This window comes from Coffea eugenioides, chromosome 10 (genome assembly GCF_003713205.1).
Source record: "Coffea eugenioides isolate CCC68of chromosome 10, Ceug_1.0, whole genome shotgun sequence".
Lineage (NCBI taxonomy): Eukaryota > Viridiplantae > Streptophyta > Magnoliopsida > Gentianales > Rubiaceae > Coffea > Coffea eugenioides.
Window position 1 is genome coordinate 1,036,464 of NC_040044.1, and position 15,628 is coordinate 1,052,091.

At 38.6% G+C, this 15,628-nt stretch overlaps 3 protein-coding genes across 5 annotated transcripts; 1 reads left to right on the top strand and 2 right to left on the bottom strand.

The window, feature by feature from the left end:
• Positions 1-413: 413 nt before the first annotated feature.
• On the bottom strand, positions 414-6,378 carry LOC113749327 (ABC transporter B family member 13-like). Of its 2 annotated transcripts, none has more exons than XM_027293020.1 (10): positions 5,859-6,378; positions 5,322-5,376; positions 5,049-5,224; positions 4,756-4,956; positions 4,122-4,381; positions 3,722-4,035; positions 3,404-3,627; positions 2,336-3,125; positions 2,019-2,260; positions 414-1,870 (listed from the first exon to the last, which is right to left on the bottom strand). In XM_027293020.1, exons 1-10 carry the CDS (start codon positions 6,144-6,146, stop codon positions 641-643), a joined length of 3,780 nt encoding a protein of 1,259 aa, XP_027148821.1. In that variant the 5' UTR covers positions 6,147-6,378; the 3' UTR covers positions 414-640. The 2 variants fall into 2 exon arrangements, with proteins under 2 accessions (XP_027148821.1, XP_027148822.1); XM_027293021.1 differs by having other exon boundaries at positions 5,322-5,410; positions 5,859-5,929.
• A 2,341-nt stretch (positions 6,379-8,719) lies between these two features.
• On the top strand, positions 8,720-11,512 carry LOC113749155 (DNA-directed RNA polymerase I subunit RPA12-like). 2 transcript variants are annotated; one of them, XM_027292827.1, is made up of 6 exons: positions 8,720-9,040; positions 9,223-9,263; positions 10,530-10,598; positions 10,692-10,751; positions 10,866-10,975; positions 11,106-11,512. In XM_027292827.1, exons 1-5 carry the CDS (start codon positions 8,926-8,928, stop codon positions 10,941-10,943), a joined length of 363 nt encoding a protein of 120 aa, XP_027148628.1. In that variant the 5' UTR covers positions 8,720-8,925; the 3' UTR covers positions 10,944-10,975; positions 11,106-11,512. The 2 variants fall into 2 exon arrangements, with proteins under 2 accessions (XP_027148628.1, XP_027148627.1); XM_027292826.1 differs by having other exon boundaries at positions 10,866-11,512.
• A 1,137-nt stretch (positions 11,513-12,649) lies between these two features.
• Positions 12,650-14,238, bottom strand: LOC113749335. Its single transcript, XM_027293032.1, has one exon. The coding sequence runs from the start codon at positions 13,782-13,784 to the stop codon at positions 13,044-13,046; it is 741 nt and encodes a 246-aa protein (XP_027148833.1). The 5' UTR covers positions 13,785-14,238; the 3' UTR covers positions 12,650-13,043.
• Positions 14,239-15,628: the final 1,390 nt, after the last annotated feature.

Below are 15,628 nucleotides of genomic sequence, written 5' to 3' on the forward strand. Positions count from 1 at the left end.
TAGGTGCAAATCTAGTTTCTTGAACCAGCTATTGTAGTCCGACCTCAGAAGGCTAGAATCGTTTAACGTGATCAATACAATATGAGCTTCAACTAGGGTCATAAACCATGCTAAAATTTGTTCACTTGCTGCCTTAATTATTTCTTCATTTTGACAAGCATGTTTCGTTTTGTAATCCGAGGAGGTCCAACATGGAATAATACTAGAGCAAGAAGAATAAACCATGCCAGATGGTCTCCTAAGATTCGAAATCAATTCTAACTTGAAGTTTAATTCCAAGGTGATCATGGTGTTGTACTTTACTGTATGTATAGATGTTCCTCTTCTATATCTAAATAACAAGTTCTTTAATTCGAGAACTATAATCTTTGACAATTTCAAAAACCTTACAAAATACTTTTACAATAAAGAAAAGAAGACAGCATATACAAAATATATACTTGTATAACCACGTGTAAAATGAAATCTGATAAACAAAGTTTACTCAAAAATAGAAAAAAAAAAAAAAAAGAAGCTCCAGAGAAATCATTTTCTATGAAACTTGGTTCATTAAGCATATGAAACTTGGTTCATTGAGCATCTAAAGTAGTCTAATTTTTTGTTGACTTTAGTGGGTATGTCATGTTGTTTCATCCACAAGCTATTGTGCTGCAGGGACTCGTGCCCCTTTTTCCTGCTGTAGGCTAACTAACTGAGAATAGATGCCTTCAGGTCTGCTTATGAGCTGCTTATGGCTGCCAATTTCCACCACTTTGCCATGTTGCAAAACTGCAATATTGTCAGCCTCATGTATTGTGGACAATCTATGTGCAACTAAAATTGTTGTCCTTCCTTCCATTAGCTTATCAAGAGCTTCTTGAACCTGCATTTCAGCTGCTGCATCCAAAGCACTAGTTGCTTCATCCAAAAGAAGGATTGATGGATCTTTTAGTATTGCTCTAGCAATTGCCACCCTCTGCTTCTGCCCACCTGATAATTGCACCCCTTTTTCACCAACTTGAGTATGGTATCCATTAGGCATCCTGCTGACGAATCCGTGAGCATTTGCCGCTTTGGCAGCTTTCATTATCTCAATTTCTGATGCCATTTCATTGCCATATCTAATGTTCTCATATATGGTAGTAGAAAATAGTACTGGCTCTTGCTGCACTAGACCAATACTTAGTCTTAAAGATTTCAAGTTATAACTCTTGATGTCAAATCCGTCTATCAGTACCGTGCCTGATGTAGGATCATAAAATCTCATTACTAGAGAAATTACAGTACTCTTTCCTGAACCACTTTGACCCACTACTGCCAAACTCCTCCCTGCTGTTATTTTCAGATTCAAGTTCTCGAATATAGTAATACGAGGCCTTGCTGGGTACTGAAAGTTGATATTCCTGAACTCAATATCTCCTCTGATTTTTGATGCTATTCTTGCAGTGGGATCATCAGAGTTTATTGCTGTCTTCCTGTGAAGAATATTAAAAACTGAACCAAGTGCTTGTGATCCCTTTACAATGTCAGGTGCCAGAGCAAGTGTCTCTGCCACTGCAAAGGCAGTGACAATCAAAACCATGAAAGACTTGATAATATCACCAAAGTTTGAGCTCTTCTGTTCAATCAGAACAGATGCATACCAAAGGCCAAGAGCATATGAGCAAAACGCAAATAACTGAGTCAATCCATAACCAAGACCTGATATATGGCCACGCAGAAGAGCTTGCCTGTTTGGTCCACTCAACTCAGATATAAATCGGTTTGATATCCGCTCTTCAGCACCAAATGCAGCAACAGTCCGTATGTTTACAATTGCTTCACGGGCTAAGGCAGTAGCTCGATGGTAAGCAGCGGCATAGTTACCTCCAAATCCTTTCAGAAATTGTTGCTAAAGAGAAGAATATGAATTTAAGACCCAGAATTTTTACATGTACTAATCTTTGCGACTTCATGATATGATTGAATATGCATTGCAAATACATGGTTGATGGAGTGAAAGCATATTACAAGGGGAAGATCGTCTAAAGAGTTATTACCTCAGCAATGGAAGCTCCAATCAGTAGAGGAAATGTGGCGATGATAACTGCTGCAATGCGCCAACTCAGGGTAAATGCAATTACAAATGAAGTCACTGTAAGTGCTACATTTTGGACGATTGTTGATAGCCGGTCAGCTAGTGCACTCCGTACTAATGTTGCATCTGCTGCTAACTTTGACATGAGTGAGCCAGTACTATTTTCATCCATATCAAACCAGCCAATCTCATTGGACAAGATAGCTGAAATTCAGAACTAATAAATGTGAAGCCTAGTTAAATATACAGGAATATCATCTTATCAGAATCGAAAAGAACCTGAGAACATTCGCAGGCGCACTCGAGTAGTGAGACGCTCCCCCATCAATGTGTAGAAATAGTGTTGCAACAGATATATGGGGATGTTTAGAAGAGCTATTCCCAGAAATATGAGTGAAACGCGGTGAACTTCTTGTGTAATTCGGGTATCATCCTGAGCATAGAAAGCAGTCAAGATATAAGTGATTCCAAGTGCAAATAGAGGAGCTTCCATACCGGCCAGTGCTGCACCAATTGATCCAAATACAGCATATGGCCATTCTGGTGCATTTAGTTTGATCAATTGCCATATTGATGGAGAGGAATTCAAGTCTTGTAGTTTTCTGCCTTCTCTGTTTGAATGCAAATCTCCTGCGGTAATATCCTTAGACTCCTCCTGATGGTTAGTAACTTTGGGGTCTTCTCTAAAGCTAGAAAACACTGAAGTTTTCACCGGATCTTCGACGCTTAGATCTTTTGAGTGTTCTGACACTTGCAAGCTCACCAGTGATGCATAATCTCCTCCGCTGGACATCAGTTCTTCATGAGAACCCATTTCGGCAACTTGACCATGTCTTAGGACAATTATCTTATCAGCATCTCGAATTGTAGATAACCTGTGCGCAACAATAATGGTTGTCCGGCCAAACATGACTGTATCCAGTGCCTGCTGAACAATCATCTCAGATTCTGCATCAAGGGCACTTGTTGCCTCATCCAGAAGTAATATCTTTGGGTTTCTTAATACTGCTCTTGCAATGGCAATTCTCTGTTTTTGTCCTCCAGAGAGCTGAGTGCCCCCTTCTCCCACCTACAGTCAACAGAATGCTACAGAACTTGTAAAGACTGGCAAGGTCAAGGGTTACTTGAATGAAACCATAATGGTTTCAAATCTATGAAAAATTTATATCCTATAGAAGTCAAAATATATCAAATTTGGCCTTTGTGGTATATAAATATGCCTAATTCAATGAACTCCAAGGATCATGTGTAGAAGTGATTCTGATCATATACAGTGTGCACTTATATCCTACAATCTTATAGCACCTCGTTTTACTCTAGGTTAAAATTTCTAGTTTTGCAATCTACCTGAGACTGGTAACCGTCTGGGAGTCCCTGTACAAAAGAATGCGCATTTGCAGCTACTGCAGCTTCAATTACTTGATCCATATTAGCACCTTCTTTACCGAACAAAATGTTCTCAGCTATAGTTGTGCCGAACAATGCTGGTTCTTGACTAACTAATCCCATCTGTTCTCTCAACCAATTTAATTTGAGATCCTTCAGGTCATGGCCATCCAACAATATTCGTCCTAATTAATGTCCATTGGTTTAAAAAAGTTATAACTGAATCAGTGTGATTTTGGCTTTCAAGGAAATTGATTCTCCTAGAATAGCTTTAAATACCTGAAATAGGCTCGTAGAAGCGTTGAACTAGGGAGATGATGGTGCTTTTTCCTGAACCACTAGGACCAACAACTGCAATTGTTTGTCCAGCAGATACTAAAAAGCTGAGATTTTCAAAGATCATAGTAGGTCTAGCTGGGTAAGAAAAATAGACCTCAGTGAATTCGATTTCTCCATTGACGCTTGGCAATGCTTTGCCCTCATCAGACCTATTGTGTTGGTCGATATCATCTTCGATCATGCTCAAGATATTAGTGACAGCTGCACGCCCTTTGGCGATGCTAGCAAGATTTGGAGCAGCCTGACCAAGAGCACTGCAAAGACAGATTGAGAAATGATAACACGATTAATAGGATGTACAAACTGGACAGACGTGTGCACTTTCTTCTACTAGGCTTACAATCCACTGAAGAGCACATTGAGGATGGTCGTGAATGCTTTCCCGCCATTCGTGTCCCGATGCCTGACAAGTATGCTAGCATACCACAGAAGCAATGCCCAGGCACAAAGCAGAAGCCCATATGTAAACCCAACACCAACTCCTTTGGCAATGCCAATCTTCTTCCCCAGTCTGAGGGCCTTATTAAGTGATATGGAGTATGCTTTAGCTGCTTTTTCCTCTCCCACAAATGAGTATACAGTACGAACCTGTGAAATGACCTGACCGAGCCGAATGAAACTCCAATTAGCATGAATAAAAGGTCAACTAGGGAAATCATGGATTGAGTACACAATTTTATAGATAGTTTTCAAGCGTGGAACTGCCTGATTGAAATTGCAGTATTATCAGATTGGAGCAGAATTTTGCTTGACAAATGGTGTAGATCGAAGGATAAGAAAGTCCAAAGGAGGCTACTGAAAAGTATCACTATCTGCTTTCCTTTACTTCTATGTACCATACAAATGTGTAAGATAATGAGCTATTTCTACACCCAAATATGTAGGACAGTAGCGTGTTGAATACTGCTAGCAGCATTCTGTTTGGATGTCACTGTTGAGCAGAGAGCAGGAAATGCTTTTAAGCTGTAACTCACCTCTTCTGCTATCTTTCCAGCTTCAGCATAAGCAGCCTCACCCTTTTGGGAGATGGTGGACATAATCAGCGTATAAGCTCCTCCTGCAATAGCTATAAGTGGAACAACAGCTAAGGTGAGTAGGGTAAGCTGCCATACTGAAAAGAATCCAATGGCGAACCCCACAAAAAATTGAGAAAGATAACGCAAACTGTGTCCTATCTGCACAAATGCAGATTTTGACCTGTTAGCTGTCTAGTAAAGATTTACAATGAATGGTTATGAACACTGTCCTCATTGGTTTCCTCATTTACCTTGTCACCTATTGCATCTTGCACCAGTATGGCATCACTTGAGATGTGAAAAGTTAAATTTTTGTCCATGGCTTCAGTGTCAAAAAAGCTAATATTCTTCTTCAGGACTGACTGGAGATACTTCAATCGCAAACGAGTTGTTTGCCTTTCCCCGGTTTGTGTCCAACATGCAACTCCTGGGAACCATAAAGGAAATTGGAAACTTTAACTTTATTGGAAAAACTTACTTGATTAGCATAGAATAGAAATTAAGCAAGGAAGAAAAAGACATACCAATCCATGCTGACATCAGAATAACTAAGCCAAGATAAACCAAGTACACTGCATACTGCAAGAGATGAAGCCGTACTTAAAACATGGAACTGCAGATCATGAAGTTTTAAGAAGGCCATCATCAAGTGTAAGACCACATACTAAACATTTGATTCGTACAGCAGTTTCTAGTCCAATACATTCTTTATCTAAAGGCAAGCATTCTCTGGAAATTTAATGTTATATTGATTGATGAAGCAAATAAATTAACTAACAGCTAATTCAGCAGAGTCATTAGGACATTCAACCGAAGAACTTCAACACACTTGTACTACCAATTGATACCCTCTGGTTCCAGTAGTAGCCATGGGTTAAAAGCTGAGTTGAATGCCGGAGTACTATACTCATAAAAGCTACCTCACCTACCTGGTGTGGTGTCCTTATAAAACTCTGAAATTCATCTTAGAAATGGAAAAGAAAACCTTAAACAAATCGTTGCACATGACTGAAAGAAACAGGAGTAAAGCACTTGAAGCTAGAAGGTCATGAAAAACGTACCTTGGAAACCACTGAAGCCATTTGATGAGGATTAGAAGAAAGATGTCCTAAAGAGTCAATCATACGGCCGAACAATACAAAGAAAGCAGGAAGTGCAGCTCCATGCAAGCATGCTCCGGTGCTTCCAAAGAACATCAAAATGTAGTCGATTTTATCTGCTGCAGCAAACAGCCCTAAAACTGAAACAATCTTTTTCTTCTGTGAACTTGAGTCCATTACTGTCTGAACCTTTCCTGCTTGAGCATTTTGCTCAAAATTCTGCTCGGTAAAAAGTTCAACCTCTCCCATACCCGTTACCAAAAATCTCCCTTAGGAGAAGACAAAGATTTTGTGCTGAGAACTCCAAGAATGCAAACACGGGAAGGCAGAAATTTGTATCATGGAGAACTCGGGGAAAGTGGACCGTCTTTTCCCGCCAATAAATGATTGTCTATATGGTTGGCCAACCACAAACTAGTTTTCCCAACTGTAATTTGGATTCCAGTGGCTCTTGTGGTCAGGAATCTTAAATCCCTTGTAGTATTCATATAGTAGTACATTATTCAGGACAACCACTTTCTTGCTTTCATCAGTGAGTCTTGTCTTGGTAGTGCAAGACTTACGTTTTCTTTTGTGGCTCTCGTTCTGGACCAACCAATCCAATTAATGCTAGAATACCATTTATATTTGTGTTGACTATTTAAACATAGGACCAAGAAATCATGTGGCGGAGTTCAATCAATATGCGTCAGAAAATTATCCACGGTCTTAACAAGATAGAAATGTAGAAATATCGTGTCAAGGATAATTATTTTGTAGAACCCCCTGTTCACTACGTAAAAATGAACAAGTCTAGTAGCTTCACTTCTCGGAAGAGTTCTTGTTTCTGTTACAGAGGCCAATTTAAAGGGTAGACAAGGACATTACCAGCAAACCCGCTGGCAATTCTGGCTGTCAACCGTCAAGAGCTCAATATTGATTGCTGATGGATTATAATCACAAATTCCCGTGGAGATGTAGTTATCAATCATAGCTTCTATTATTGCTTTTCGCAAAGTTTTCAGGACATTTGCATGTGCATTAGTTGATGCAAGGACGGATCACATTAATAAGATCAGAAAACTAGGTGTCATTTAATTTTGGAAATTTGTTTGATACAACGTGGAACAATTCTAATCCTGGGATGTCATTAGCCGACTAAGGAAGGGGTCACTGTAGTAATGGCTGTGTAAAGCATTTGCAGGGCTGTGCAGCTAGAGGGCTCGTTTTCCAGAAAATCATTTGACCTTTGGAGGTCCCTTGATGGCATCTTCTAGACAATCAAATTCATTTTTAACTAGGACAATATTTCATTACAGGACTATATAGGATAGGACGGCAATATTTCATCACAGGACCATAGGTGTCATTCTTCCCCAGTAGGTCAGACAAATGGGGGCACTTGCTAGTTCTTTGGATGGTACTAGCAAATAAATTACGCTGTCGTCGGACATATATAACTAGGTCGTGCACTTGTGGCCTTTCTTGAAATCAGGAGAGCAGAAGAAGCAGGGAGGGAGTTTTCCAGAGAGGGTTAGACAATGCAAGTCATAACTGTACCAGTGTTAATTTGGTTTTGGAGGATTGAGTTGTTGGACGTTCCACACCTAATGCAAGACGAGTTTTCCAGACCCTTACCCAACAGGAAATTAATACACAATTTCTGGGGCCGTGCCTTGTGGCTGTCCGTTCAGCTGAACCAAAAATTATAGAGTTCACGTGATACGGTAATGGGTGGAGATTTATGGTGTTTATGAATCCTCATAAATAGGGATGGCGGCGGGGAATCCCTCCCCATCTCATCCCCCTCCCTTGCTCTAAAATCTCTCCTACTCTGTTTTTCACTTTTTTTAATCCCCACCCCCAATCCGTACTTACACGAGTGCCCCTATAGTTGTGTAATTATATTTTTTATTTTGATATTATTTTTATATATATATACATCAATAACAAAATATTGTAGGTCACTTTTTTACATTTTTAGCTAAATATTCTATGTAAAATCAATCACTTTGATTTTTTTAAATTCATTTGTCTGTTTTTAATGGCAAATATAAACTTATAATCATCATATTCTTTTAAACACTTACAATATGTTAAGAAAATTGAAGTAAACTAAAAATAATCAAATACGCATATACAGTATTGATACGTAATTATAATGTGCATGTGCATATGTGTATAAAATTATATATAGATATTTATTTTTAAAAAAAAATTTATATTTAGTAATAGGGACGGGACAAGTAAACTCCAGCCCCCAACCCAGCCACACTCGCCTCCACACGCTGGCCCATCACTTCCCCGCATGACAGGCGCCCGCCGGGGGAAACGGATTGGGTGAAATGCACCCTAAACTGGGCCGTGGAGTTATTTCAAAGCAAACTACATTGCGAGCATTGTTATTGGATTGGCTTCTTGCTATGCTTTTGATGACGAGCCCAACATTTGATTTTTTTTAAAAAATTTTTTAATCTTTAGAAACAAAGGCGAACGCTTGCATTACCAAAAAAAAAAAAAGACTTGTGATTAGGGAAAAAAAAAAAGAGCAAAGCTTATAGCATTCGTCTCTAGATTGTTTCAATGAATTTTTTCAGTGCTATCAAATCTTAAAAAGGTTACCATTGTATTCTAAACTGAGCCGATAGTTGCTCAAAGGAAAAAAAAAAAAAGAAAAAGGAAAAAACTGAACCATTAGATTTTCTTTTCTTTTTTTCGAACAAACATTAGATTTTCTTATTTACACTTTTTGGGGCCGTATTCAACATATGGCTCTCCTGCTGGGCGGCCCAGCCTATAGATACTGGAGTCAGTCTATTAAAATCCAATAATACCCCGGCCAAAATTTTGAGACGCAAACCCGCAGAAAATAGCAAAACCCCGGTTTGGGTTTTTGGTTGAAACTCTCTCCGGTTTTGCCTCCTCAGCGCCACCGTGCCGCCTTCTCGAAGAGGAAGTAGACTGTTTCACCAAGCCTCCAAGTGGGAATAATCCGAAATTGTTCATAAAATTGCAGGGATAATTAATAGTATTAATAATACCAGTAATAATGGGGTGTCGGCAACGGGATTTCATGTTCTGTGAAATGTGTGGAACGATGCTGCGTTTTAATTCTCCAAAGTACGCTCACTGCCCCGTCTGCAAATTCAAGAAACGTGTCAAAGGTATCTTTGTTTTTTTTATTGGGAAGTATTTTTCTAGTTTAAGTTTGTTTTTATCAATTGATTTTGATTCCTATGATGGGTTTTCCTTTTTCTGCTTTTCTTGTTTCTGTTTTTGTGAATTTTTGCTCGTAATGAGGTGTTCTGTTGTTATACGTGTGGTTTTCTTGGTTGTCTACTTCCAGATATCGCTAAAAGGGAGATTCGCTATACTCTTACTGCTGAGGTAGGATTTCTTTTGTTCTCTTCTGAAACATGTTGTTGCTGGAATTAGAAAGCTCAATAATACTTCCTCAGAGCATCTTCATTAACTGGTTGAAATCCTCTAACTCTTTTTAAGGTTTTAGTTGTTTCAGATTACGGGATAACTTTTTCTGATACTCCCAATATATTTCTCAATTCCCATTCATTAGCTGCAAGAGAACATAGTCTTTTTGTTTAAAGAGAAGTTCAATCTAATCCGGATGACATAAGAAGAAATGGTGCTCATAAGTGTTAATATGGCCTGCTTATGATTACTGTTTTTATCATCCAAGGAGGAGTATGAAGTTAAAATTTGGTCAGGTTTATTGGCGCTTTTTGTTTTGTTTGTCTTCTGTGGATACTTATGCTTCCATAGTTTTTGTTTTATGTACTCGCTACTGTACATCTGTGTTCAATTTTCAGCACCCGGGGGGGGGGGGGGGTGTTTGGGTTGTTCACTGGATGGTGTTGTGTTTGGCTTAACTACTTAGCTTTTTACTTTACCTTTCTTATCTTCTGTCATTCTTCTTTCTTTGCCACTTCAGTCAATTGGTTCTTGCTATTGTGAGATCTGGTCTATTTTGTTTTGTTGATTTAAGTCCTTTTGTTCACATGTCATATCCCCCAAGTATTGCAACTTAGAGGCAGAACTAGGAGTGTTTGTTCTCCTATACCATTTTTGTTTTCTTTTGGCCGGAAGAGAAGGAAGGGGTGGGGGATGAAAGGGTTTTGTTGTGATGGAATGCCTTGGCATATCGAAGTAGCAAAGGATAGCATCATGTCGCCGTGAACATAGCAAATTTGTTGAGTCAGCTGGTTTGCTAATAGTTGAATGAAAATGAAGTGTACTTGGATAAGTTAAAGAACCAATCAGCATGTCAAACATTTGAAGAACTAACAGATTGAAACATAGCATCATTCAGCATTTGGTTTCAATTGTGGCTTGTGCTTGATTTCTTATGTTTTCTTATGATAATCATATATCCAAATGTCCAATTTCAGGCTTACTAAAAGTACAGGAACTTGAATCAAATGTCTTTGTGAAATAAAAACATTTCATGCTGAAACTTAGAGAATTGTTGATAATATATGATTTGTCTCGATATTACGCAAAATTTTCCTTAACCTGGTGATATGCTAAGTTCCTTTAACTTCAATCGACTTTTAAAACACTGATCTAAAAGCTAGTACTATTCTTCCTTTGATTGCTACTGCTGCACATGATCCCAAATACCCATTGTTTTTGCAGGATATTAGAAGGGAGTTGGGCGTATCCTCGTTGGATGAAGTTGAAGAAGAAAAAGAACTAAAGCAAATGGTGAGTGCTGTCTACAGTATGAACCATAAAACATCCTGCATTGTATGGTAGCTTAATGTGCACTTGTTCGTGTTTGTTTACCTTGTTGACCAGGATTACAACGCAAAATGTAAAGCCTGTCAACACTTGGGCATGTCTTACGTTGCTCGACAGGTAGTTTAAGAAAAACTTCATCCATCTACAGTTGGAAATTTGTTTATGATAGGTGAAACCTATATTAACCCAATCTACATCATAAATGTCATGTATTTCACTTTGTTTCTACAGATCAGATCTGCTGATGAAGGGCAGACTATATTTTATACATGCCCTGTTTGTGCAAGCAGACAGACAGAGAATTCATGACATGACGATGACTTCAACATGTTGGAACTGGGGTATCTTTTAATATTTTTCCATGTTCTTTCTTGAACAGTAGATTGGGTACTTAAGATTGGGCGGTTGCAAAAGGGTAAGGATCAAGCTAAGTTCCTTTATCCATCAACCACCATGTCTTATCTGCAACAGATTGGTCAGGAACTCTAGAACTGCATGTGCTTCGAGCTGGTGTCACCTTATTGTTTCCTTAAGGCTGCACCGATCCTGGGTGTTATTTGTTGTTGTAATGGTGATATTCTAGCTTTTTCTTTTGGAGGAAGGTGAGTTGAAGAAGTTGTTAGATAGGAATATGAGAGTTGAGATGGATTCGAGCTAATCTAGGGCTTCCTCTGCCCAATTAGGATAGCGGAAGTGCCTGCCATTGTTAATCAGGAGAAAAATGGATTTAGGGCGTTGAACAAAGGGTTTGAATTTGAGTTTGTTTTGTGCATCTCAAGTTGAATGGTCTCGGCGTTATCTTTCCACCTTTGTGATTCTTTACAGGCTTACTTCTTTTTGACATGCCAATGACACTTTTTAAGTATGATTCACACCAAGTGGAGTTTCTAATGTATCATACAATACTTAATCTCTTCTTACTTTTCTATTTGCCAAAATCTACGAACAGTTAAAAAGTATGTATTGGTTGCCATGACACGATGATATAGTTTACTGTTTCTGCAACTGCTCAAGAGTGCCAAGACAACCACGATCGGAGGAGCAAGTGAGAGAGTTCATAGTGAGTGAAAGATTATTGGAAACTTTTAAGGTTTTTGTCTGTAAAATTCATTGTTATAGTTCATAAAACATTACTAAAATAGTTTTTTTTGTTGAAATATGGGAAATAGTTTTGCGAATTGAGAAACAGAATTTAAAAAATGTAATTGGGCCCTTAGTTTATTGTGTCGGGGATAGCGCCTCAAAGTGTTTGAAGGGCTCAATTGTCTAGGGGACCCGTTGTTGTCTCCACATTTGCCAAAAAAAAAGATTTTTTTTTTTTTTTCCTTTTTGGGGGGTGGGGAACATCTAACGAACAAAACTTGCGTTGATTATTGTAGGCTAGTGATTTCCCACCCGCTGGAAGTTTTCAAAGTTTAGACCATAATAAAATTCGATTGCTTTGAGTCCAACCCGACATCGTCCTTGCACCAGCTGGTCCCAGCCGTCCAGCGTCAGACTTTTTCAGATCTAGGTACTCATTGTTGTTGGCCCAGAATGCCCCAAAATGGACAATTCTTCTGCCAGCCCAAATTCCTTTTTTTTTTTTGAGGATTTAAATTCGAAATTCATTTACTCCATTATAATATATATGGATTATTCGCTAAAACCAAACTAAGCCTTGCTTGATTCAGCAAATTGCCTTAGATTGGTTTTTGGTTTTCGGATTTGATTACTTGAAGTGGATTATTTGTTATAAACAGATTAAGCCTTGCTCCATTCGGCAAATTATCTTAGTTTTTTTTTTTTTTTTGACAGAACAAATTGTCTTAGTTTGGTTTCAGCTTTGGTTTTCACAGGCTTCTTTCTAGCATTTCTCCAACTTGTGGTTTCTCACGGTTCACAGAAAACCAAATAGTAGCAGCAAATGCAGCAACCTGATGAGTTCAACCATTTCCACCATGCTTTCCATTGCAACCAACAGAAAAGGTGAAACACAATAAACTGAACTACCACAAATCTAAAGCCACTTCACATAATCAAAGCGAACAAAGAGGACGTAAGCTTGCATTATGGCTGTATTATTCATAAACTTTCCAACAAAATCAAAAGGAAATACAAACCAACCAACCAACCCTGATGAACTCCTAATTTATGGCCTTGCGTCTTGCTTGCTTCTTGTGCACCCCATCTCAAAAAATACAGGCGGTGATCACAAAATTACAGAAGCCATATGTAGGGGGAGAAAAAGTAAACAAGAAGAAAAGAAAGAAAAGAAAGGGAGACATGGTAGAGGAGGAGAGCCAAAAGAAACTCTGGGTCCAATCCAACAAAGAGAGCATGCAGCTTTTCTACAACCTTTTTTTTTGTATCCGAACACCGAATAACCGCCTCAGTAGTCTATTTGACTCTTAAGGCTACGGTTATGGACTAAGGAAGTCGAAGAAGTCGCCGAAGATTGTCTGTTGCTCCGGCATCTATTCCTGCAGCCTCGGCGTTGCAGCTGAGCTTAGGCCTCAATGAAAAAGTGGGCAAAGGCAAGCTGCTTGGTGGAGGAGAGATCGCACTGAACGCCACAGATCCGGAGAACTCGTCGACCTGATCTTTCAAGGCATCAAAAGAGCTAAACTCATTAGTACTACTAACACTAATAGCGGTAATATCACCGGATAATGAAGTCAAAATCTTTGGAACACTTTTGGGAAGATTCTGGGGGTCTGGTCCCAATGGTTTCAAATTCTGTTCCTTTTTGTGAATGGTTTTGGATTTCTTGGGGGTTAGAGATGAGTCTCGAGTTCTGACATTCTTATTATTGGCCTTTCTGGTGGTTGGTGGGCAAGAGAGGCCTCTGGCTAGAGGGGCTTGGGTAGTAGTATTTGTAGTGTTATTTGGTTTGGTAGTAGCGGAGATGGGGAGAGGGAGAAGGGGTGGTTGTCGTCGTTGGAATGAAAATGGAGGGTAGGAGTAGGAAAGGTGATGGTGAAATGGCGGAGGATGCTGGAAAAGACCAGTATCTTGCAGGTTCATTATCGGAGCGAAGTTCTCAGAGATTGGTCTTGAAATGAAAGGAGGACGATTGGTGCCTCTTTTGGGGGTAGTATCTTTGATGTGGGATTTGTACGGTGAAAGTTGTTGATGATCTGGTGATGAATGCAACAGTATTGCCTCCATGGAAGATGATTAGCAAAGATTCAGGAGAGCTTCTTAAGAAGAGCACGAATCTAAAGCTGAAGAAGATATTGAGGGATGATCTCAAATAAACACGGATCAATAGCCAGAAAATCTATAGATAAAAAAAGTTAATCTAGAGCTAATTTTCACAACAAGAGGACAAACAGTTAATAACGGTGTATGCAAATGCAAAAGGATTACAAGAATGTACAGATACTTTCGTTTATGTATAATCTAGAGCATATATATATATATATAACTAGCTTAAAATTCTCTTGAAAAAGTAGCTGACAGACTTCTTAGTGCCCAAAACTTGATCTTTACCATGGCACTAACGATTCAATAACAAAGAAAAAACCAAGAATTTCTCTCTTGGTCTTGTATGTGGAAGATAAAATATCTGTAAGGACTAAAGAAGAGAGATCTACAGAACCCAGAAGGGGTCTAGCTGGGATTTCAGAGAAAAAGCAAGTCATGAATCAGTTCTTTAAGGCAAGCCCTCGTTATATAGAACAAGCTTTCAACGGCTACCCCATCATATGATAGTTTCATTTCTCTCTCTCTCTCTCTCTCTCTCTCTCTCTCAGTTCTACAATTTCTTTTAAATTTACTTGGGTAACTTTTTTATTGAATATAGGAAAGTAATTTCATCCTAACATGTCGACAACAGCAGCAGTCTTGCCGGCCATGGATGAATATAGGCTGAGCAAAAAGACCAATGACCGCCACGATACTTACTACCGTAACCCCGGTTCTTAGTAGGATACTGTAGCCTGTAGGGCGGCAACCGCCAATTTGATGGGGACCGTCGGATTCATTTTTTTTAAGATTTAGCCGTTGAGGTGATTATGACCGTTGATGTTTCCTGTGTCTCCCGATAATGTGCCTGGTCAGAAATTGTCTCCCGGTAATCCCTGCCATACACGTGTATATTCACTTGCGTAGTCCGCATGACCTCACCTGCAGGGTTTTTATTTTTTATTTTTCTTCTTTTCTTTAATATTTTCCTATCTCATCTTTGTTGAAAATTGCACGGAATCCGGCATTGATGAAAAATGTGCCTAAGAACTATTTCAGATGTATATACATTCTGTTGGGACTTGGTCAATAGACTATGTTACGTATTGATTTTTTTTTTTCACAACGATAACATTTATATAATCTACTCTAATTTAATATAAAGGAAAGAGGAGTCGACGGAATTTTTTCATCGAAATAAATCACAATTAAGTAGCAAAGTGGGAGATAAAGGTCGAACCAACAGTCCAAGAGCAAGAGGCAGTTGGCTATTACATATTGCTATATATTAAACTTGATAATGAATTGGGCTAATTCATTTGGATTATATAAATTCGACAGTGGTAAAAAGACAATTGAATTTTTTTTCCTTTTTTGTCTTAGGAGAACTCCAAATCTTACCAAAAAAAAAAAGAAGAAGAAGAAGGAGAAAATATAAAAATTTAAGATTTTCTACTATTCTTTTGGGGTCATCTGTTTCAAAGTAGGGTGAGCTTCTGATTCAATAACTTCACCCCAAGAGCCTTCATCATCTTGAATAATCAATCATCTTGAACCTGAGTATGCAGTCTAAACAAATGACTTTTCTAATTTACATGAACTATTGTCCTACGCTATTTAGTAATTAGGGAAAACTAAACAAGTATATATTATCGGTTGAGATTATTAATGGAGCTTACCAGCCACTCATGACCTTTAAGGCAAGAATCCATATTAAAGCAAACAAAGTTTGATTTTTTCTCATCCATATTGTTTACGTCTAAAGGCAGCTATATATGCACTCTTAATTTGTCCCCAGTTGAATATTTTCACCTTATCCCATGTTC

Coding starts and splice junctions, on each gene's coding strand:
- LOC113749327 (XM_027293020.1), bottom strand. CDS start 6,146: ATGGGAGAGGTTGAACTTTTTACCGAGCAGAATTTTGAGCAAAATGCT. Junction 5,377..5,858: donor TGGCTTCAGTGGTTTCCAAG/GTACGTTTTTCA, acceptor CATCTCTTGCAG/TATGCAGTGTACTTGGTTTA. Junction 5,225..5,321: donor TCTGATGTCAGCATGGATTG/GTATGTCTTTTT, acceptor TATGGTTCCCAG/GAGTTGCATGTTGGACACAA.
- LOC113749155 (XM_027292826.1), top strand. CDS start 8,926: ATGGGGTGTCGGCAACGGGATTTCATGTTCTGTGAAATGTGTGGAACG. Junction 9,041..9,222: donor ATTCAAGAAACGTGTCAAAG/GTATCTTTGTTT, acceptor GTCTACTTCCAG/ATATCGCTAAAAGGGAGATT. Junction 10,599..10,691: donor AAAAAGAACTAAAGCAAATG/GTGAGTGCTGTC, acceptor CTTGTTGACCAG/GATTACAACGCAAAATGTAA.
- LOC113749335 (XM_027293032.1), bottom strand. CDS start 13,784: ATGGAGGCAATACTGTTGCATTCATCACCAGATCATCAACAACTTTCA.